Below are 23,116 nucleotides of genomic sequence, written 5' to 3' on the forward strand. Positions count from 1 at the left end.
TAGAACTATGCACCTAATAAAGTGTCAAGTAAGAAATTATTTATGGATCCCAATATAGCAAATTATATGCTTATCTTTAAATATAAACTCTTTCCTTTATTTCCAATACACTTATATGCATAAATGCAGGGCTACGGATAATAGAATATTAAAGCTTATGTATACAAATAAGTGTATGTATATACATCAGGAAGAAAAAAAAAACAAGTTTAAAGGATAAGTCACATTAAATACTTCTGTTGTTGTTGAAGATCTTGTTACCTGATAGCATTACAGGTAACATGTAAGAAAAAGCAAAAACATTCTTTTGCCAGTTTTGGGAGGGGCAGGTTAGTTATTCATGCATCCTTAGTTAGCTGTTTCTTAGTACCTGCAGAAACTTGTTAATCTTCCCTTTTGTCTGTACAAATTTTAGCAGCAGGTCAAGGACAAAGATTTTTTAAAATGAGGAATTGTAGCTTAATGACACAGAAACTAACAGTCAAATCCAAAGCATGGTGTTTGAAAACTCTTTTAACTTCTTATTTTTTACTGATTATATTTATACTTGGTGGTATCTTTTTAACACCATGACTGAATGGTGTTTTTAAAATACAGAATTTTAGGTATCAAACAATTTATGTAAAACGCACTAACTTGTAATTCTTACAAGCAGCAGTAAATTTGTTCAAGAAGAAAATATTTTAATTGCATGACCATTAAAGAAATTATTGCAAGATATATTTTTTTCAATAATGCACTCCTCCTTAAAGAAAGCTGATTAAGTAACATTCAAATTCTTCTTCAAAATTATCTCACTTTCAAGCAAAAAAAAAAAGGACCAGAATTATTTCATCCCCCCCAAAAAAACTTTTTTAACAGAAACTGATAAAATAAACTCATATGTAACTTTATTTGTTGAAGAATCTGATACAGTAATTTCTTGTTAGTTCTGCTTTGCAATGAGGTGTCAGAAAGCAGAAGATAGACAGAGAAGAAATTGCTGTTTGAGTAGGCATCACACAAATTTTCCCAGAATGCGGAAATAAGTAATCTGTACAATTATAAAGAGGTCTATGAGGAACACCACAGGTGTACTAAGTTTGATTCACGGAATTCAAAATATTGGTCAATGGAAAGAAGAAAGCAAAGGTGGGCTGCAATTTCTTCACTGAAATTCGAAAAAGTTTTCTTGATGCTTCCAGAACAAACTCTGAATGCCCAGTCAAGACTCTTATGTGGCAGAAATAATTACGCATTCATAAGCACTGGCACACAAACCTTCATATCAGCAAGTGAAGAGAAAATTATGGCAGTCTAGGAAAAAAGCATATGAAGACATTCTGGACAAATAATTAGCTCTGGGAGCAAGAATAGAGATTAGACCAGGAGGTCTTGAGGCTCAGGACACTAAACCTCTATTGCAGGCTAACACTAACTTGCTTTGTGAATATGGCCAGTGATTTTATTTCCCTATTCCTCACTTTCTCTGGTCTCTATGTAGATGTCTCTATTACAGAGGAGTGCTAAAAAGCTGAAGAAGCTAACTAAGTACAGATTTTGCATTGAAAGATAATATATTACTAAAAATTACTCTTTTCAAGCTCATTTCAAAAGATTGTTAAATGGAACTGCAGAGAGGGATTACAGAAGGACTATATAGCTACCTACTGGAACATGTCTATATAGCACTTATGTTGCTCTGACTGTTTGAGTAGCACCTATTCCTGGACTAGTGTTATAGACACCCAAGTCATCTTTGTGAGTGATGTGCAACTTCCAAGGGAAGAAATACTTCTCAGAGGGCCTCCTCCTGCTCTGAGACACCATGAGTTCAACATCCTGATCGGAGAGCAACCGGATCAGATCACCATCAACGTCCCGGTAATTCAAAACAATGTCATGTTGGTCAAACTCCCGCCTGGTAGAAAAGAAATGGATTGATCCCCAGAAATCAAGGAATGCCTGGAAGGTGCTGCATGATGAACAATATACTGGCAATCTAATTCATTCTACTAAAAGCCACACAAAGCCTTGGGTGTCTTAACATTCTTGATACAGCTAGTACTAGAAATCATACAGCCACATTCATGCTGTGTTGTGTTTAAGCTAAGAAATCTGTCAGAACCAAGAACCATTTTCAGTAACACCACATGCATGGCACAATTAATCTGTGAGTTTGATAAAATTCCCATACATAAGAGTTGACTATAGTTACTACCCACTTTTGCCTACTTATGGTTGCTTTTTCTGAGGGGAGGGCAGGTTAAGGAATTACTAATATTTGATGTTTTAATGTGTTGATGTTCAACACTAGATTAATCTAGTTTAACACTAGTTTAACAGGTGTTAGAAGGCAGTGTCCTGCATCCTGAAGAAATATATTAGACAAAAGATCCTTGCATGGGGGTATGGCTCTGATCTTAGAACAAGAAATGGAAACTTATACCCAGCATAATTGAGTTAGAAGTGTGTGGCATTCCATATTTATTAACAATCCCAAGGCAGACTAGTGTCTGCACTGATGGCCCTGGGCCAAGTCTAAGTACAACTTCTTCAGGACACTTGAAAAGTATTTCACACCCAAAACATGATGATGACCAAGTAGAATGTGAAAAATCTAGGACTGGAAGGAACTTGACAAATGTTTAAATTATATTAAACATACAACTAACTGCTTGTATTGTACCTTATCAATTCCATGAGATCTTTGAATGATGGAATGCTGCTCAGATCCTCTTCCACTGAGATATCCCTGTAACAAGAACAAATCTAATCATTACATATCACGAAAAGAGAATTGTCGGCATTTCTTCAGCAGTAAACTGGAAGACTATTTTCTTACTACCTTATAGTGCTCACAGTCTCATCATGGTAATAACAGCGAACTTTATTAACTGTGTCTTCCTGCTGTGGTAAATCTTTTATGATCTTCACAAAAGCACATGGGAAAATCCCAGTGGCATCTTCAGCTGTTCCCTGGAATGATAGGAAGTGTTAGAATGAAGAAAACCATGCCATTTTGGCCGCATGCAGTAAGTTCTGGAATTCAATTAATTTCCATGGAAACATCAGTAAGAATTTTTCTACTATAATCAAGAAAAGAAAGGCTATGGAATTGACCTGATGGCAGTCCTACAAAAAGATTATACAATTGCATAGTCAACACGGGGGAGTGAAACAGTGTGTAAAAAATGAAAGTCAGATGGATACCAAGGAAGGCTGTGGTGTTTGAGCAAGCAGAGATATCATATCAGCAAACACACAGTATGTTCTCCTCATCCTTTTTCAGAACACTGCTGCATTGCCCAACTTCTCTCTAATCAGGCTGACGTGTGTTGTGGTATGAAGCATGAAGTATATAACAACTCACCCTGAGGCAAGAAAACAATTAATCGCTGAAATGGAGTTTCCATCCTCTTTCTGTGGCCTTTTTGTGTTCTAATCACTTCCAAAGAATTTAAAAACATTCCAGCAGAAGCAAATGCAAATGAAAACTGAAGTCTAGAGGGCAGAAAATTTGTAAGCTAAAAGCCATCAAGGAAGGAAACGATTTCAAATTTGGAGTCAAGTATTTATTCTTGACAGTAAGACCTGATTATTGTACAGTTTCTTCTTGAAAGGAGGAGACAGGTCCCAAGGACTAGGAGAGCCCTTTCTATTCATATATTTCAAGGTATGCTAATAATTCAGTACTGCTATTGCAGTCTTACCTCCAACCAGTCTTTGTTTACTCTGCTGAGTAGATAGATCAAGTCTCCCTTTTTGAAGCTGAGTTCCAGTTTATTGGTTCCAGAAAAATCGAACAGTGCCTATGGAAAGTAATAACACTGAAATTATTAATTCACACAATTACAAAAGTGAATCTTTCTTTCTTTTCTGTTCTTGGGGTGAGAGCATAAAGCAGCACAATAGTATGCACTTTGTCATGACAGATGTATTTCTGGGGTAAGGTCATATATATATGACCGTAGTCTGCAGTTCTCACAATTTGTTCTCCTACTCAGCACACACAAAAATGCTTTGAAGAAGTAGTGAAAGCACTAGGATAAACACGGCTCTGAGAGGGCTACATGCTAGGTTTCTTAAAGTGGCAGGACACTGAGCACCAGAGAAATAAATATAAAGAAGTTGAAAACACTTAAGAGCAAGTAAGTCAACAGCGCTGAAGACAACTGACAACTTGAAAACTTGAAATGCTGAGAACTGAAATAATATTTTTTTTTTTTTCAGTTTTTCAGTTTTACAGCTTTCAGATTTGCTGCAAAGTATCACAGAGAGCCTTAAAAAATTGCAGAAGAGTTGTGTCCAATTTAAGGGTAACTAACTGTTGTTTTTACATCTAGTTTTCAGGCCTGTATGCTGAACTGAGAGATTTGGGGAAGTCTGGGAAATTGACATGTAGTTAAAATGGAACTGAGATGCCCCCTTCAGGGGAATAAAAAAAAAAAAAGGAGGTAAGCACATGCTACCACCCTAACAAGCTGTTCTTGAATAATTAAAGTGTCCGAGTTATCAAAAATTGACCTGGTTTCAGCTGGGATGGAGTTGATTTTCTTCCTATTAACTGGTATAGTGCTGTGTTTTGGATGTAGTATGAGAATAATGTTGATAACACACTGATGTTTTAGTTGTTGCTAAGTAATGTTTACACTAGTCAAGGACTTTTTATCTTCCCATACCCTGCCGGGTGCATGGAGGGCTGGGAGGGAGCGTGGCCAGAACAGCTGGCCCAGCTGGCTAGTGGGGTATTCCACACCCTATGACGTCACGCTCAGCATATAAGGCTGGGGGAAGAAGAAGAAAGGGGGGGGCGTTCGGAGTGATGGCGTTTGTCTTCCCAAGAAACCGTTACGTGTGATGGAGCCCTGCTTTCCTGGAGATGGCTGAACACCTGCCTGCCGATGGGAAGTAGTGAATGAACTCCTTGGTTTTGCTTTGCTTGCGTGTGTGGCTTTTTTTACCTATTAAACTGTTTTTATCTCAACCCACGAGTTTTCTCACTTTCACCCTTCTGATTCTCTCTCTCCCCATCCCGCTGGAGGGGGGAGTGAGCGAGTGGCTGCATGGTATTTGGCTCCCTGCCAGGTTAAACCACGGCAAAAATGCACATCTCCCCCATTTTCCTTAGAGAACATGGTAGCCATTTAAATGCTCTTAGAGAAGTAAAAATAAAAAGTTGTTCTTCATTCTGTGTTGAGATGGTTCTTTTGGTTTTGTAATGCCAAGAGTTCTCCTAATAAAAAAAAAGACAATGGCTACTGTTGTGCTGGTAGTTCATATGCCTACTTAATAGCTCTTTCAAAAGCCTTTTTTCATCTATTGAAAAGTTTTGGTAGGTATATTAAATACTAATAAATTAATAGCTAAAACCCAAGAGATATGACTGATCCAAGCCCTGCCATACTCAGTGTCAAAAACAAAACCAAAAAACCCCAAAGCACTTGCATGGTTTTTTTTCTAATCTAACATGGCAAAGTCACATGTTCCAGAAAGCAAGACCATGCTCAGACAAGTACTGGTTACAAAGCAGTTCCATGTACTTAATACTGAGTCAATATACACCAAACAACAAGGGTATAGCCACTTTTCAGTAGAACACTTACGTTACAGGAAATACTAAGATGCCTCACCTGCAAAGCTTTTAAACATATGCTGAAGTCAATGAGACTGAAGCTTGTGCTTGTTTTAAATTTAATTTATGGGTATCACTATGCAAATATGGACCATTTGGCAGTAAGCTGTACATGTCTCTCAGTTTTGAACGTCCTGTCGTTCTGACTTCACAATGGACCTTCTTATTACTCAAGTAAGGAGGAACAGAACACTTCTTTCCATCCTTTGTTTCATTCCCTGTTGTTAAAATAATTGCTTTCCTGTGTCGATTTCACTTTCCCTTCTTTCCCCAAGCTCTAATTGGAAAAGGCAAATTGATCGATGAGATACCAAAGTAAAAGAGGGTTTAATCTCCTATCCCATGACAGATTGTGCAGAGTACTCACCTCAGCCCGTGGAGTTGCCATGCGGTCAAAAATAGGCACTTGAGGTGAAATGCTTTTACTGCAAAGAAAGGAGACAACAGGGAGGTATATATGTCTTTCTGGTCATCAAAAATACTACACGATCAGTAGTACAATGTCTGCATTTTCATTATTTAAGAGGCAGGCAAGCCATAGATCACTGGAGAAACTGTATGAGAATCTGTGTGCAGCACTGAAGTAAATAAATATGGATGCAACAACATTGCCCTAGTTCTCTCAGTTTCAGCGCAGAGCAGCAGCAAACTGATGATGTCTGCTGCTGAGAACAGATGGAATTTTCAATACAGTCAGTATCCTGGACCTCTCTTCCACAGCACTGCTCAGCCCCACTATTCTGCCTTCTGGGCATCCCTGTTTCTAGCATTTATGGCATTCAGTTCAAACTCTGCCATCGCACACACATCCAGGAATGCATACACACATGCAGTTTTTGCACTGTTTGAGGTAAGCAAAAAGGAAGTGGGACCATCTTTGCTATGTTGAAAGGAGAATTAATTTGTCTGAAGGGTAATGAAATATGACGTCTACTTAGCAGTTCTCCAAAGGGGTGTCAATGCCGCTATGTAGGACAGGCCCCTGTTTAGACAAAGGACAGGAACAAATCAAGTATTTAGTTTCATTTAGTGTCTGAACCAGATCTCACTGAATTCAGTGCCAAAACTCACAATGACTTCAGTGGTGCAAGCCTACGTCCTTAAGCTTGACCTGTGTATTCTGCACATTATAACAGATATTACCATTAAAGAATTATCAACAGATAGAGCTGAGCAGCGTTTTTTTAAAAGCAAGCTATACTCTTATTTTGGAATTTTCCTTTAATGCAAGAACCACATCCACTTTAAAAATTTGAGATTATTGAAAACAAGAAATAGCCTGTGTTCACTCTACCACAAAGATTCTCATATTAGGACTTCACGGATTCACTTGGGAAACACAGTGGTGATCCTCATCCCTCTCTCCCCCCCAAACTGAACAGCATTTCTTACATCAATCAATGCTGAAAAAACATGTCAATCACTTACACTCGGCGTGTCCGTGGGCGAAGCCGTCTCAGTCTGTGAGGTACCTGTTCACTATCAAAGGTTGAATGGTAGAAGAACAGCCGTACCTCTTCATCCATCAACACCCAAACAGGTAGGCAGAGTAGGTTCTGTGCCAAGAGCAAGTAAGCAGCAGAGGGTAACAGTGGGAGAGACCAATTCTCTATTTATTTATATGTAACAAATATGCCTCTCTGACCTACAGGATCATGAAGGATATTCATTACTGCCAGAAATATCCCTCCTCTCCCTTCTCACTCAGCAGGACATGGCTCAACAGTTGACAGTTTCTCCTGTTTACTCCTGGAGTTGGCCAATGTATTGCTTCACTCTTTTTGTGCCTGATTTACTGCAGAAGGAGTAAATTGTTCTTTGTGTTTCCCTTCAGAACACGAATGACTGTGGAAAGAAGGCAATCTTAAGTACTGGAAGTCTTGGCCAGTGCTTCAGACTTTTACTGATTTAAAGTCAGGTCTTCAGTTAACCTGCACACAAAGAATTTCTCTCCTCGATCTTACTGGCTGTGTCTTCACTGTAGAGCAGGTACACCCAGAACCCACCCCTCTCTCCTAGTCCCTCAGGTACACATACCAACTCCATATTCACACAACAGCTGGAGATTCACCATTTCCTCACACATCTTGGGGTTTTTTTTGTAAGGATATCTATCTATATATGAAGGCAGGGAGTAAGCCTTTGTGAACTGCGTACTCCAGCAGATCCTACAGTCTGAACAATCTGGGGAATAGGACTGCAGGTTGTCCCACAGTGCGGACACTGTGTCTTCAGGAAAAACAATACAGAGAGAAGGAGATACCTAGGACTACAACAGTACTGTCTCCCTTAGCTGATTTCAAGGGCTATCTGCAGTGCTCAGTGCAATCTCTGCCTTAAAATTAAGATTTACCTTCATGTAGACATTTAGGATAGGAATCCTGTTCTCAGCAATTTCCTTTTTGGCCCCAACATAAACTTTTCCTGGAAAATATAAAACCTGTGACAGTTATTGAAGAAAAAAACATGGAGGCGGTTAGAGAAATGAAGCAGTCAGGAGAAAGTAGGATCTCCAAGAAAATACATATTTTCTAAAGGATTTTAGGTTTCTAAATGTATTTTACCACAAGTGGAGGGACTGCCAATGGAACTTGACTTCTCCAGCATCCACAGCTGGGAACTAGTTCCTTGTCACAATTACTTCCCTACAATGCACTCCTCTTCAGGACAGCCTGGGGCTGAGAAAGCTGCTAATCATGCACAGATTTGGTACCGACAGCTTACCTGGCAATACGGGGAGTGTGCAGGTAAAAGGGCTGTTTTTGCTTTCTGCCCCATATCTCTCCTCTAGCTTGGTGTGCAGGGCATAGAACTGACGATAGCGTCGGAAAATCAGGTATCTGCCACCACCTTTAACCTTTACTTCAATGACAAACATCTGAAACAGAGAAAGGGGATTCACGCTGATGTTCATACTTATAAATACTTACCAAATGAAAGTGAGGCATACAATAGGAACATAAGATCAGTGCTCTGGTAGCGGGAATATTGTCTTAGGGGCAGAGTGGAAAGCAAGCCTTCAGTAAAGCATCTGCAGACTCAAGTACTAGAAAATAACAAGTTAGCACCAGTGTGGTATACGTGTGAGTCCAGCTTTCCCATGGATCATGTCCCTGTGGCTGCTTTCTATTACATAATCTTAAAAGGAAACCTGAAATGACTAGATGCTGCTTTATGCTTACATACCTTCCCTCAGTGACAAACAAAACATATTAGGGAGGTAAATACAAATGTTTTACAGTAGGATGATTTGGACATCAAAATCTATAGACAGACATCTAAATGAATTGATTTTCAGGGCTGAAGGCATTCATACTTCTTTTTGACTTTAAAGTACACAATTTCAGAAATTATGGTCTGACCAAAGGTAAGGCCAGAAAAAAAACTTAGTCACCTTCTAATGCCCTCCTCCAACCACTATCTTATTTCTTATCTTTCGCCAAAATCGCTTTGCTCTAAAGGAGCCCGTGATTTCCATGCACTGACCTCTGAGTTGCATTGTAGTCAGATCCTTCAGAAAACATAAAGACAGAGCAACCAAAGGTCACTATATTCCAGAGTAAAACCTGCATACTGCAGTGGGAAGGTTTTTGAGCAATGTCTCCAGCAAAAGCAGCATACCCTACAAAAGTCAGACTGAGCTGGTCTTATCCAAAACCCCTCTTCAGCAAATCTCATAGTGCTTTTCCCTACTATTCCCTTCCTGTGTGCTCTTTCATGACTTATTAATATGCTACCTTCTGTGGAGATGGATGCATCCTAATTTGCCAGTACCATGGAATAATGAAGACAAGACCCTGCCCTTCTACCCTCTTTGAATTCCTTTCCCACTATCTTCACCAAATGTACAGCACTCTAATAGGAAATAAATCAGAAATTAGGTAAGAATTTAGAAAACAAGCAATGTTAGAGGATACCTCTGTCACATTTCACCCAGGCAATAAATTTTTAAACTAAATCTGTGATAGACTAACCTCCATTCCAGAAAAAAAGAAGCACAGAACTATTCATGCCAAAAAACAACTACACCAGATTAACTGCATTTTGCTTCCCACAACCAAACCAGTCACAGATGAGGGCATATAGAGACAGGATAAATCTCCCTTCTTACATAATAATTACTAAAGCCTTTCTTCTCTTCAATATCTGCAATGTTAGCTGAAACAGGTACATCATCTGGAAGCTGGTCAAAATCACTGTGAAGCAAGAACAAAAGATTTAGGTTACTCATACTGGCATTAGCCTTCGGAGGTCTCTATGCCTACAGAACAAAGACAGTTAGGCAACATCAAATTAGCTAGTGTCAAAACCAAGAAGTTAGAAACTCATGGTATCATTCTCTTCCTCTGGAGGTCTGATCTTGAGATGTCAAGTTTCTATAAGTTCAGCACATGTCAGTGACCATTGTGAAAATTTATCAAGCCTGAAAAACATCCCTATCATTCCCAGGCATGCTAGAGTAGCAGGACTACAAAAGAAACACTTGAGCTGGTAAGTTTTTCCTGAGAAATGTGATCAACTGTGGATGCATTCTTAATCCTTCCTACAGCATCTAGTAGACTTACAATAATAACACTGCAGCAGTATCTCTTATCCTAAGGAGATCATTATATACCATGATTTATGCTGTTATTATTACTGCATTACTGTAGGGAATAGGTAAAAGTTCTGAGAAAAGAGCTTGGTGATGTAGAAACTAATTCCTAAAAACCTATGTGTAAGATGCACACAATGTACCTTATACATATAAGATAAGAAACAAGAGAAGGATAAGCACAAACAGAAAAAAAGCAAAGAAACAAAGACATAGTATTGTTCTATATCATAACTAGTGGTGCCTGCACCAGCTATCAAAATGTTGTCAAGTTTTCTTGTAAACATCACAGTAAAGCAGACTCTTAAAGAAGCTTTGAAAAAAGAACAAGTAGCCTAGCAAATATTTACAGGGAGACCTCCCAGTCACAGCAGATAACCTCAAGCAAGCACAAAGATACTTGTTTGAAAATGACGAATATGCGTGAAGGAATACATGATAGTGGGCAAGGTTAGAATAAGCTTTGCAGATCCTAGAAAGTACTGGATTTGAAGCAAAAGAGAAGGAAGGATCCGTGCAGGAACACCTGAAGAGCAGCCATATGACCACACCCTCATGTTTCTTGTCTATATTGTCCATACAATAAAACAGCATGGATTAGCAGGTGCTTTTTCCTCTGGGACCTTCTCCTTGGTACAGCATCTTTGACAAACAGAAGATAAATTCACCTTTGCTTCAATCTTACAACTCAATGTTGTTAGAGTGGTATTTATATTAACGCTTAAGTAAGAAGGATCAAGAATCAGGAGAAAAGGATGACAAATGAGGTAGAGAGAAAGAGAAACTTTAAAAAGGATCATCTAAGAAACACCAAGCTGATGTAATGTTAAATATTCTGATAATATTAAAACCATGGCAGTTGGCTCAGTTTATTCTGCTAGAACATCCCAAGCAGAGGCTTCCACAATGCATAGCCCATCTGGAAGGCTGAAGTAATGATGCAAAGTCTTGCAATAGCTTGCTGTACGAGGAGAATGACATGAATCAGCACCACCCACAACACCGTAAATACTACGACTTACTATGAAGAGGGATGTGGTAATGGAGATCAAGAGAGACAATTAGACATATCACAAAAACTCATATCACAAACCCCAGTAAAAGGGAAACTGTTTGCAGCTATAAAAAGGACAATGACTCACTATGTCCTAGGTGGTGACTATTCTCCAGGAAAAGAAGAAAGAAAGTCCACTCCAACTTAAGAAATGGTCTGCTCCACATTAAGCAGCCTAATAGTTTGGAAGCTATGATAACAAGAAACCTTTTACAATCACAAAAGAAGCATGCATCCAAATTAAATGAACAGATTGTAACAGTTACATGGAGGCTTGTGGGGAGGCGGGCAGAGGGAGAGACACATTACCTCTTTTCTCGCAGCTGGCGGGGAAGAGACATGGTTTTCAGCTTCTTAAATCCAGACGGCTAAGCTCTATTCCTCCACTTCTTGGGCAGTTCCTGGCTGAATAGGATGAACACAGTCAAAGGAATTCTCCCTGCATGAATCAAGACTCCTTTGCAAGGCCTCAGAGATCTTTTTTTTAATGTTTCAGTGTCAGACGATTTCTTCTGTACCTCCCCACCCCCATGAGATTGAGGAAGTACTAGAGAAAAAACAGTCATAAAGAAAGACTGTTTTGTGATGTCTGTCATGTATCGAAACTGCCACCGTTGAGAAACCAAAAGCCCAACAAAAAGCAGAAACTATGAGCCACATATTCCATTGTCCACCTCTTCACCAAAATATCTGCCTCTGTAGAAAGCCACTATGAGTGGCTCTGTGATTCCCAAGAATCCTCCTTTCCATGGACCAAGAGCCAGGAGGTGGAGCTAAAGAATAAATTTTCAAGTGGGAGCAGAAAGTACGGTCACGAAATTCAACCTTGTCAAACATATGCGTACCAGAGTATCAGGTACAGGAGATTAGGAAATGAGCTTTGAAGGATGGATCAATACAAGTAAGACATGAGCCCTTGAAAGAGCAGAGATCTTTTCAGCTTCATGTGCTCAAAACAATCCACATTTGCCACCTACAAAGACAGGGTAATGGCTCATCCAAAGAGAATCCTGACTGTCCTGCCTTGTACACAAAGGGTAGTGATATAGCATTTGTATAACATCAGTTGACAATCTTTCAAGAAGAAAATAAAAGGAAGAAAGTGACAAGGAAACCATCATTTCCTAACACTGCGGATAAGTTGCAGCATAGCTTATCTGCCTTAGTCAAAAGCTGTCATCTGTAGTATCTTTGCCTCCTCATTTCAGTCTTTGACTCTTTTCCATTTTCATGTTCAATACATATTTGGTTCCTTCTCCTCCTTCTGCTGTCAAGCACAAAAATTCTCATCTGAATGGAGGAAAAGTCTATTTACAACTGTAATCATCAGCCTTGAGAGTAAACTGCATTTCACTGCCTTTTAATGAAGTAAATTCTTCACCCATCTCTTTCCTGTGGATAACTGAAGGCACCATTATAGAATTTGAGAGGGGATATAGTGTCTCTTGATCAGAAGGGACCAGGAGAAGCTGCAAAATTCTGAACTGTATTTTCTGGGTAATCTGCTGCTCTGTGCTGCCCACACAGACTTAGCAGAGAAGTTTTAAGTGGTGATGTTGGATACAAGTATTTCCCTAAACCTTCACACTCTGCTGTGTATTCCATTTTCTTAATTAGGCTTGCTAAATGTGCAGTCCTCATGCAACCTGAAGTCAGGCTCATTATTCTCTTCCCTTTGCCTTCAGTAAGAGAGACAATAATCAAGTTTTCTAACTGCAATCCTCTTGCTTTCTCCTGACATTCAAAAGGAAATAGGAACAGATCACCTTGACCAGAACTCTTAATCACAAGATCAATATATATGAACTCATGAAAATTCAGAGGGGCCCTCCTGCCACATGCCAAAAGATTGTGGAAAGCACAAGAACTGCATAAACTTTAACAGAATTGAAAGAGAAAGTCTGGAGGAGTGCTTTTAAAGTAACTGTTTATATTTGATGCATATCATAGTTTTGACAGGAAAATCATAAAAAGGATATTCTAATCTTTTCAAATCTCTTGGAAGATAATCTAGATACAATGTAGGTACATCTTGTAAGAGACAGAGGATATGACACAATGCAAAAATACTTGCTCGTTGTTTACCTGGAGACACGGCTTTTCAAGACCAAGTCAACAGACAACCTCACAGGCAAATTGTCTATGCAACTGCTTTGCTGTAAGCTAAGTAAAACAAATTGAGAGCAGCTCCTCAATTCCACTACTCTCTGCTAGAGATTATAGCCACTAATAATACTAATCTGACAGAATAATGCTCAACCTACTAAGAAAGTTTCTGATTCTGCAATATTTTCTTGTTCTGAACTAAACCAAAACCAAGACCACCTTTTCTGACGAAAAGGCAGATTCCTACCTCAGAAGAGTGGATAGCTGATTGGTTAGAGGGCTCACCGAGGCTGTGAGAGACTAAGATTTGAAACACTGCTTTGCCATGTTCTTCTGTGCCACACCAGTGCCTCAACTACCAGGTATTTTCTCTCAATTTCTACTTTTGTGCTACTATTGTAGAAATAGCAATTTCTTCTATTTGGGCTGAGGAAATGGGCTGGGTCTAGTCAAACCCACATTCTCTCTCTGCTCAAATAATTACTTCATTATTGATGAATTAAATAAATGTCCATTACAAAATTGATACCATAATGATGTCAAGAGATACCATGTCAAGAGATACGTCTGCACTAGGAGAGTATCCAATTTCATCAGCTGACATGGTCAGCTCTCAGTTTTGAGAAAACCCACCCATACACCATGGGCGGCATGGTCATTATGGCACTATGCACTGACCTTTATCCCTGTGCAAGAGAAAGCAGGCATCCGGGTGCAAGAAATACTAACAAATTAATTAATTAAAGGAGACTACTAAGAAAATCCTCAGGTGACTAACTCAAGACCATATGCTGACACCATTACGTACCTTTTCGCAGTTCAGCATCTACTGTATTATTTTGGCCGTATATGCCTGTGAGCTATGAAATTGTGGCCTTCTGTCTAATGCACATGTTGTTAGAAAATACTTGTACAAGGATACCTAGCACCTTGGAAATCTGAAAGTATCAGCTATAACCAAACAGCCAGAGCAAGCATGGAATTTTAATGGAAAATGGGAATGTAGTCCCAAATCACTAAAGATACATGAACCACTAATAAAAGGTAAATCAAAGGAACACAGCAAAAATACTCAGCTGAATCAATTCTGATGACAGCACTACGTACCATGTCTACTAGAGCAGCAGCTACTGGGCCATTTTGGCTGTGCATGTCTGTACACTCTAGAATAATGGCTTCTCTCTGAGGCACCTGATGTTAGAAAAGTGCTGCATAGCTATGTTTAATCACCAGCCATAGAATAAATTTGTTAAGTGACAGAATAAAGTGAACAAGAATAATATTCTTAAAAGATGTCTGGTCTCATCACAGATTAATCTGTAATGGAAATAATATTTTAACAATCACTGCAAGGAAGCTGAACATCAAATAAAAACACATAGAGCAGAGTTGGCTTGCAAGACATTTTCATTCAACCTATTGTTTTCAAAGGATATGTGGAATATTTGTTTCTGTAGCATGCACATCATCAGCAGTTGAGTGTCTTTTCTTCTGTGGTTACTTGAGGCTGAGCTGCACCTGATAACACTGATTTGGGAAAAGTTATTTGGGGCTATATTCCATTTTCCATTCATATTACATACTTGTTCAGATTTTGCTTTTATGGTTACCATCAGCTTTACAGAATGCTTTAATATACTTTTACAATATTTATTTTCAAATATAGTCATGTTTAAACTCCTTATCATTATCATGATAGCACATGAATAATGAATTACAGCTCTGCAAAATTTTTGGACAAAAGTTACATAAGATAAGCTACTCATGTCTGCCCTGTAATCTTCAGTGCTCTTTTGCAGGTAGCACTACAAAATCCTCAGAAGGCAGTTGGTCCAATGGTAAATAACAAGACTCTCTTTCTTTGATACATGCTTTCAGGACAGCTGAACACAAACCCATCCAGAAAAAAAAAAAAAAAGTTGTTGAACTTCTCAAAAAAACCCAAAGAGGAGATAAGTTGAGCTGATTGGGTTTGTATTCTTCATTATATAAAGGCTCAATCCATATTGGCTGAGTGCATGGATACTCTCCCTGTCACACATTGTGTTGGGAGGAAAAAAGGCACAGAAGTGTACATAAATAGAACTTTGGAAATGTGCTTTGATTTAAATCTGGACACAGTTTCCATGACTGCTTGTTTAGGGTAAAAAGTAACCAGTAGGCATTTGCAGAAAAGGACTGTGATCATGCCCTGCTGATATAAACACAACTAAACAATGCATTGTGAACTAAAGAAACTTAAAGGTCAACGTCTACCACTGTTCCTGACAGTGAATTTGATGGTGTCATTTCTAGAACAAATGACTACTCAACATGAATAGGCTTTACAGAACCAAATATTAAAGAAAGAGCAGCCTTTTTTTTTAATGACATTTTTCTTGGAACTTCAAACTAAATCCCATAACTGAATCTTGGCTTTTGCACCTCAATTGCTTGAACAAAACAAGGAGTAAGTATTGCAGGAAAAAATACCCAAAAAAAGTGAATTTTTTCTTTAGTCATTATCAGCTATTTTGGAAATACACATTCAACAATCACTCTGGGTTTTGTTAGTTCATGATGCCAGATCTTGCCAGCTTTTCTTATGCAGAGCAATATCACAAGCAGTATTATGATCTTTCTCTCTGTGGAAAACAATTCTTCCTTTACAGTAAACCTGCTTCCTTGAAAAATCTTTTAAAAAGATACAGGATTTCTCTCTGATATAGTAGGATCACTTAAGACTGGAAGAGTTAGAGGAAGTCTTACCAGAACAGTAGTAACTTCTTCCTGATGAGCAATGGAAACCTTGCAGAGCTCAGATGGATATTGATGCCCAAGATTAGACTAAGTGAGAAAAATGGAAGCTCAGAAACAGCATCAGAACATTTCTTCATCCAGATAGCACATCATTTCCAGAATAAAAGAGGCAAATAGGGAAGAAATAGGGCAAAGCTTGCCACTGCTACTGTGTATGACAGATGTATGATTGTGTATGACCCGTATGCTCCAGTCAACTACCAATGTCAAAATGTGGTAACTGGCCATTGCAGACAAAGAAGTAGGATAGCTCCATCCAGGAACTCCTGAGAGAGGTATGCCTACAACCATTCCTCCAGAAGCTTAAAACCTAGTTTTAAGAGCATAGCAGCAGTGATCCCTTGTGGCAGAAGAGTCTCTGTGTTTTAGTCTCCTAATCATCTTGAGAGTCAAGAATCTGTTGGAGTTATTGCTACTCAAGACAAAGAAAATCCTGCTTCATCTCTTTCACAAGTTCAAAAGACCTGTCAAAATTACTCAAAAAAAATTTTCACCGAACTTTCCCAAATCTCAAAATAGGGTTGGGATTTGCTAAAATTTGTGTGGTGCTGCATTCAAAACATCCTACACTGTTCCTAATAGTTTAAATTCCCCACCCATTTGATGAAATTCTGTGACCAAATTCCTTTTACTTAGTTTAGAAGCTTCAGATAAGTGCCTTTAGTTAAGTGGAAGTTCTCTGAACAGACAGTGAAGAGAGACAGACACCACTGGCCAGTAAATCACACCTCAAGTGGGCCAACTCCCCCTCTGAAGGTTTTATCTGTCTCCTTGGAATATACATGAATTATAAAGTAACTATATTCCAAATTTTGTCACCTCAGGTTCCTAAAATTAAGGAAATAAATCTGTGCCTTCCTGTGGACCTAGTTATTACTGGTATAAAGGTACCTTCCCATTCGGGACTCAGCTATATTTGGATATGCACTTTTACACTGGTATGATTGTCTTTACCCTAGGGGAGTTGTACTACTTAAGCTACACCGATATAGTCAAAGAAGCACAATTTTCTGGTGCAGACATATCCAGTCTGCTCATTATAGAGAGTTTATGGTTCATTTTCTAATGGTTCATAAATTGGGACAATATTCCCTAATGAAATTGGGGGGCAAGGGGGCTAGAGATTAGGATAGGCAGGCAAGTGGTAAATATAGAGGCAATAAGTATCAAGATCCTGTAATTTTTGAAGTTCTGTTCTGTCAGAATTCCTCAGAGCGTATACTTATATCCTGTCTCATCTGATGCCTCACCTGATGCCTCACCTACTGGCCTTTCATTACGTCAGCCTTTATTCCTTGAAAGATAAACTTGTGGAATGAGCCCACCAATTACCGTACCAATAAGCAATCTGACCCCAAGCCAGCTGCCAGTCTGTCCATTTCAAGTATGGACGGCTGGAGTTTGTGTTCTCCATACCTCAATAGGCAGAAGGCTGCCTTGTGTGAGGCTGGGTGTAAATAAGAGACCTCTCAATTAACTACATTCAGTTCAGCCACTGGCTTGCTGTGTGACTCCTTGTGCCTCAGCTTTGCCATCTGTGAAGTAGGGCTGACAGTAATACTTTTCTCATGGGGATAGTGAGGAGGGAAAATGCTTAACAGAGGTATAATTCTTCGGGAAAGTCAGGTAGAAAAGTGAGAAACTACAACCGTTATCCTTAGCAACTTACCTGCACTCAGAATCACCTACAGTTAACTATAAAAATGCAGCTCTTTAAAAATGTGCCAGTAATGCTCTGATGCCAGAACTGATTCCCAAACCCTTAGAAAAGAATGTAATTGCTAAACTATCACATATGTTAAACAGCAGTAGCCAACGGGCCTGCCCTAAGGAGGGGAAAGGAACAAGGAAACAAAATGAAGAATAGCTTTCTGCCCCAGAGCACTATCTAAACTGGGAATACATCATCCTGCTTGCGGATTGCTTCAATAATCTGAGCCAAACAAAGGTAAAGGGGAACTCCGAAGTTGTGATTTCAAGAAATGAGTATATGGCGACGGTATCAGCTTAGGAAATTCCCTGTCCTCGCATACTCTTGCTTTTTCCTGCCCCATAGGATGGCACATCTGAGGCTCTGCTGCAAAATACATCAGCTAACTAATCCAGCTGTAAAAACATTTTTTTAAGCCACGGGACAATTTCCCAGCCCAGCTTACAGCACAGACATCAATATGGAGAACGAATGGGGAGGAATACATTAAACCAGCATTGCTGCCTCACAGGTTTGTCTTACGAAAGCACTCTGACAACACAGTGAATGTATGTGTGTACATGTACACCCCCAAACAATTCAGGCAAGTGCACATTTATGTCTTTTGGCAATCCATCTCCACATACAGATGCTAATGCAGCCTCTCTCATGCATATGCTTCAGGGCAATCTTACACTGGTGTGGCAAGGATTTTACCGCTTTTATGATGTAAGGAGAGAGCCAAAACACACCCTCAAACCATGACCTTTTCTGTAATAGTTTTTCTGAATGAGATAGCTGCTACTGAGATAGTATCTAAAGAATCCAGTCCTTGAATAGCTGCTTCTCTCTGCTTTAGTGCTTTTGCCCTGTTTGCCAGCGCTTAATTTAGTTTTCCAGATTTCACTACAAACAACTTGTATAAGCTGTTGCACAATCTGAATGTAATGCCATTACAGTGGGTTTCTCACCAGGAATCAGACCACAGGAAGGTGGAAAGGAGGACAGAAAACTATGTATCAATAGCACTTCTTCATGAGTGAAAAGAAATTTCCTTGTGAAAAGACAAAAAGTAAGAAATCTTCAGAATAAAGGAAAAAGAGCAAGTGAAGGGCGAAAAAAAGGAAGAAAAATCAAACATCCCTGTTACTAAGACACACAATAAAATCTATTTACTACTCAAATAATCTTTGCTCAAGCCAACTGGTTATGACACTCTCAGATATGTCTGCTGCAAAACAGTAAAAGGTAGAGGGGAATTGATGTCCCGTTCCAGTTCTTTCTGTTCCACCTCTAGCCTCTGAGTTCTGCTGAATGTGACATTTTTCCCTGGCACCTAATACACAGAACTCTGCTGCTAATTTTATGCACAGAGTTCTCATGCTGGGTAATTTGAGGCCAGAGACTCCTCCAACAGCCTGCCAGACAGAGTACACACCCTTCAACACTGCTTCTGCTGCAGAGAAATGGGGGAAGGGAGAAGGAAATGTGCCAAACAAGAAACAAGAAACAAGCTTCCAAACTTGTCCAAGATGTTTGGTTGATTTTTGGCTCTCAAATCTACCAGGGATCTATTTCCAGCTCTCCCTGTCCTGTTTGTCAACAGACCAGTCCAGTGGATTTGCCAGCAATTACAAAGACTCAGTCAACTTAAGGCGCTCACTTCTCCCATTTTTTTTTCCCATATTAGATTCTATGTGGCTGCTCTAATACTAAATCAAGCTGTTGGTCATAAGGCCCCTTTAATATTACCCTGAGACAGAATAAGAAGTGATTTCTGCAAGATTATAATCAAGGATTTAAAAGAGAAACTGGTGTCTCTTTTTCCCCACTTCGGTTAACATCCCTGCATCTCACAGAGATAGTCTGCACTGTAATACAGTCCACAAAAATGAGAATGTACGAGTAACCTTCAAAACCTGGCCTGATCGTACTCAAAAGAGGATTGAACTGGATGTATCCCCATTAACTGGCTAGAAAAGCCTTTGTGCCAGACACGCCTCTTTGCTTCCAACTAACTGGACCAATTTTTGCTGAAGACTTTTAGTGGAATCATCACTTTCCACAGTAGAGAAAGTATTGAATTAGACTCATTTCGATACTACTTATTTCTACCCTGGTGCTGATAATGCCAGAAGGAGAACACCCCATACCACTGTCTTCTCCCAACTCTGACTTTTCTTTATCTTGACTGTATCAACCAATAGACAGTGAGGGAACTACAGGTTAAAAAGAAAAAAACTTTGATAATAGAATTATATCAATACCTTTTCCTACTGTGAACACTTTATGCCAGAACAAAATAAACTGCACTGCCTGAAGACTTCTTTGGATGGTACAGCATCCTCCTCACTAATGCTTCTTCTCTTATAACTATGTTGACCAGCAGAATTAAGTAGACCTGGTCCTAAAAATAACGGATCTCAGGCCTTGCTATACAGCAAGTGCTATTATAGCCCACAGACCTATCTGAGACTAAATAAAATCTTGCTTGAGAATTTGAAAAGAGCTGGGACTTTTACTGCTGTTCAGCTGCAAAAGAACGTCATGAGCTTTGACATCCAGAGAACTTTCTTTGCAGTTCCTCTCATCATGAAATATGTGCCTATGTAGAGGGAACAAGGGAGGAAAGACTGGGAAGAGGAACATAGTCCTTTATTCCGTATCTGGGGTGTGGGATAAACAGAAGATTAGCATAAAAGTCAGAGAAGTTCATATACTGATCTGATACAGCCATCAACATGCTCAACTGGAGAGAAAGAAGAGAATGAGAGGAAAAATAGGGACAATGCACAGTTGACAAAAAGAGGAACATAAAAGGAAAAAATAGGGATGTGTGGAAACAATCAAATGTAAAGAAGGATTGGGAAGAATCCATCCCTCCTCTAAAGACATGCATTGCATTTCCAAACTTGACCCACATGTGTCTGGCTATCTAATTTACGAGAGACGTGAAGCTGACCAGCCAGCAGGTTGGCCATAAATTATATCTATTAGATAAGCCAAGATGATTTACATCACGAGAGAGGATAAGAATCTTGCCCTTGCCCTCCTGGGCACTGCCTGGGATATACTCTGTTGGCACCTAAAAATCTGCAGGTGTCCTGAGTTGGCAATATTCCTTGCCAAGACGTCTCCATTATAAAAGCTAATAGATCAGAGCCTTTTTTCCACTGCCTGATTGCATGGCTGCCTAGCACAACTTTCAGATCCACGATACTTGCAATTTCGCTGACCAAGCTTTGCTCAAATCCTTGCTTTTTCCTCTTCTTTCATATATCTTTGTTGTTTATCTCCTTTGTTTCTCTCTCTATATGCACTTTTTTTTTTTTTTGCATTAGCAAAACAGTAGCCAGTAGGTCAAGAGAAATTGTTTTTCTTCTCTACTAAATGCTTATAAGACTGTATCTGGAATACTATCACTAGTTTTTGAGCCCCCAAAACAAGAGAAATATTGACAACCTGGATAGAGTTCAACAGAGGACAAAAAAGGCTGAAGCATATGATATACGAGGAAAGGCTGAAGTAAATGGGTTTGTTTAGCTTAGAGAAGACTGGGAGGGAGATCTAATTGCAAATCCAACTAAACAAAGTGGGATTAAAGGGGAGACATAGCTAGACTCTTCTCCTAGGTGCACAATGAAAGGACAGGAGACAAGAATCACAAGTTGCAACAAGGGAAAAATCTCATTGGACATAAGGAAAAACAATTCAACATGACACTGGAACAAGGGCCCAGAAAAGCTATGGGATCTCCATCCAGGGAGCTTTGCAAAATTTGACTAGACAAAATTGATCTTTCTTTTATATTAGCCCAGCTTTGAGCAAGGCATTGCATAGATGACATCCAGTGGCCCCTTCTAATCTTATTTATTCTATGTTCAGATACCAGATGCTATCTTCAGCTAACCAAAGTCTCCATCGGAGTTACTGGTCACCTTGTCCAAGACAATCTGCTTGACCTGAATTAAAATCTCACATGCATTTGGCAACTGTGAACATTTCAGACAGTCTATGGTACAGTGCTATAAAATTAAATTCCATGTATAAAAAGAAAAAAAAGGAATGGGAGGAAACACAAGTTCTCCTAAAAACAAGACTTCTAAAAACATTACCTTTAATAACTTCATAGCAACATATATTGATGGACATTCTCGGATTGCATTGCCAGTAAGATGCAATCAACTGACCTTTGTGCCTTGCTTATACTACCTACCTCATGCGTCTGCAAATTCTTTTCTCTTTGAACACCAACTTTTCCCTCCTCACCATTTTCCTCTTGTGGCACTCATCCCTCTCCAAGCCCATCAACCTACTTTCCTCTCCATGTCACCTTTTTTTGTCTTTTTTTGATCCCTATCTAACCTTTTATTCTTCTAGTCCTAAATCTCTGATCCTGAGTTGGAAAAGAATTCTTCAAGGCACCTCCCCTAAAGAGCAGCTAATTATTTGGCTTTGGGCCTGCTCCTACTTTGTCAGCTCTCTCTTGTCAACAGGTCTATCAAGTATGTGAGGAAGCTTTGAAATGACCAAGAAACCCATAAACTGATCCAGTAATCCCAGGGCAAGCCTGGTCTGCATTAATGATTCTTGTAAAATAAACAAGTGAGTTTGATGCCTAAAGTACCTTAGAGCAGCCTTCCTCAAATGTTGCCTGACACATCAAGTATTCAGTGCTTGAAATGGGGGCAGAAGGGGAATATGGCTACCATGAAAATGAATAGAGAGACTAAACTTAGGCACCACACAAGCACTAGGCCTGCACTAATTTTATTAGCAATAAATATAGTTCTTCAGGTTTTCTTTTGCCTTAGTAGCTTGGCTCCCATTACCCTCAGTCTCTTTTTTCTTGTTAGTGCCGTGGCCTTTAGACACCAAGAATCTTACTGTAAGAAATAAAATGGTTATAGAAACTTAGCATGCCTGGCTATATGTCTGACACAGTGAAAAAAAGGATGAAGAAAAATTTACACAACTTGAAATTGGACTTTTAAGACCATTAACTAGCGAGCAATCAGAAAGGCTGCAGAGAACAGGCTGGTTCAGAGAACAAGAATCATAGAAGATAACACTTTCACCACATAACTACGAAAGTCCAATTGGTGTTTCAGAGATATAATTTGAAAATTCAGTGTAATTTTGCTCTCAGTTACAGAAAAGTCACTGTTCACATATGTTTGAATGCCAGACGTAATGCTTACCAGTCCACCTATGTCATGGTGTAACTATACAAAGAGTTTATGAACCTCAGAAATTTTT

At 39.3% G+C, this 23,116-nt stretch overlaps 1 protein-coding gene across 1 annotated transcript; it reads right to left on the bottom strand.

Moving 5' to 3' along the window:
- Positions 1-1,671: 1,671 nt before the first annotated feature.
- Positions 1,672-11,786, bottom strand: NCF4 (neutrophil cytosolic factor 4, 40kDa). The gene is made up of 10 exons (XM_009580976.1): positions 11,572-11,786; positions 9,726-9,810; positions 8,339-8,492; positions 7,968-8,038; positions 7,043-7,170; positions 5,982-6,039; positions 3,693-3,791; positions 2,828-2,958; positions 2,669-2,734; positions 1,672-1,900 (listed from the first exon to the last, which is right to left on the bottom strand). Exons 1-10 carry the CDS (start codon positions 11,601-11,603, stop codon positions 1,672-1,674), a joined length of 1,053 nt encoding a protein of 350 aa, XP_009579271.1. The 5' UTR covers positions 11,604-11,786.
- Between the last annotated feature and the right edge of the window lie 11,330 nt (positions 11,787-23,116).

The sequence above is a fragment of the Fulmarus glacialis genome, unplaced genomic scaffold (genome assembly GCF_000690835.1).
Source record: "Fulmarus glacialis isolate BGI_N327 unplaced genomic scaffold, ASM69083v1 scaffold3877, whole genome shotgun sequence".
Lineage (NCBI taxonomy): Eukaryota > Metazoa > Chordata > Aves > Procellariiformes > Procellariidae > Fulmarus > Fulmarus glacialis.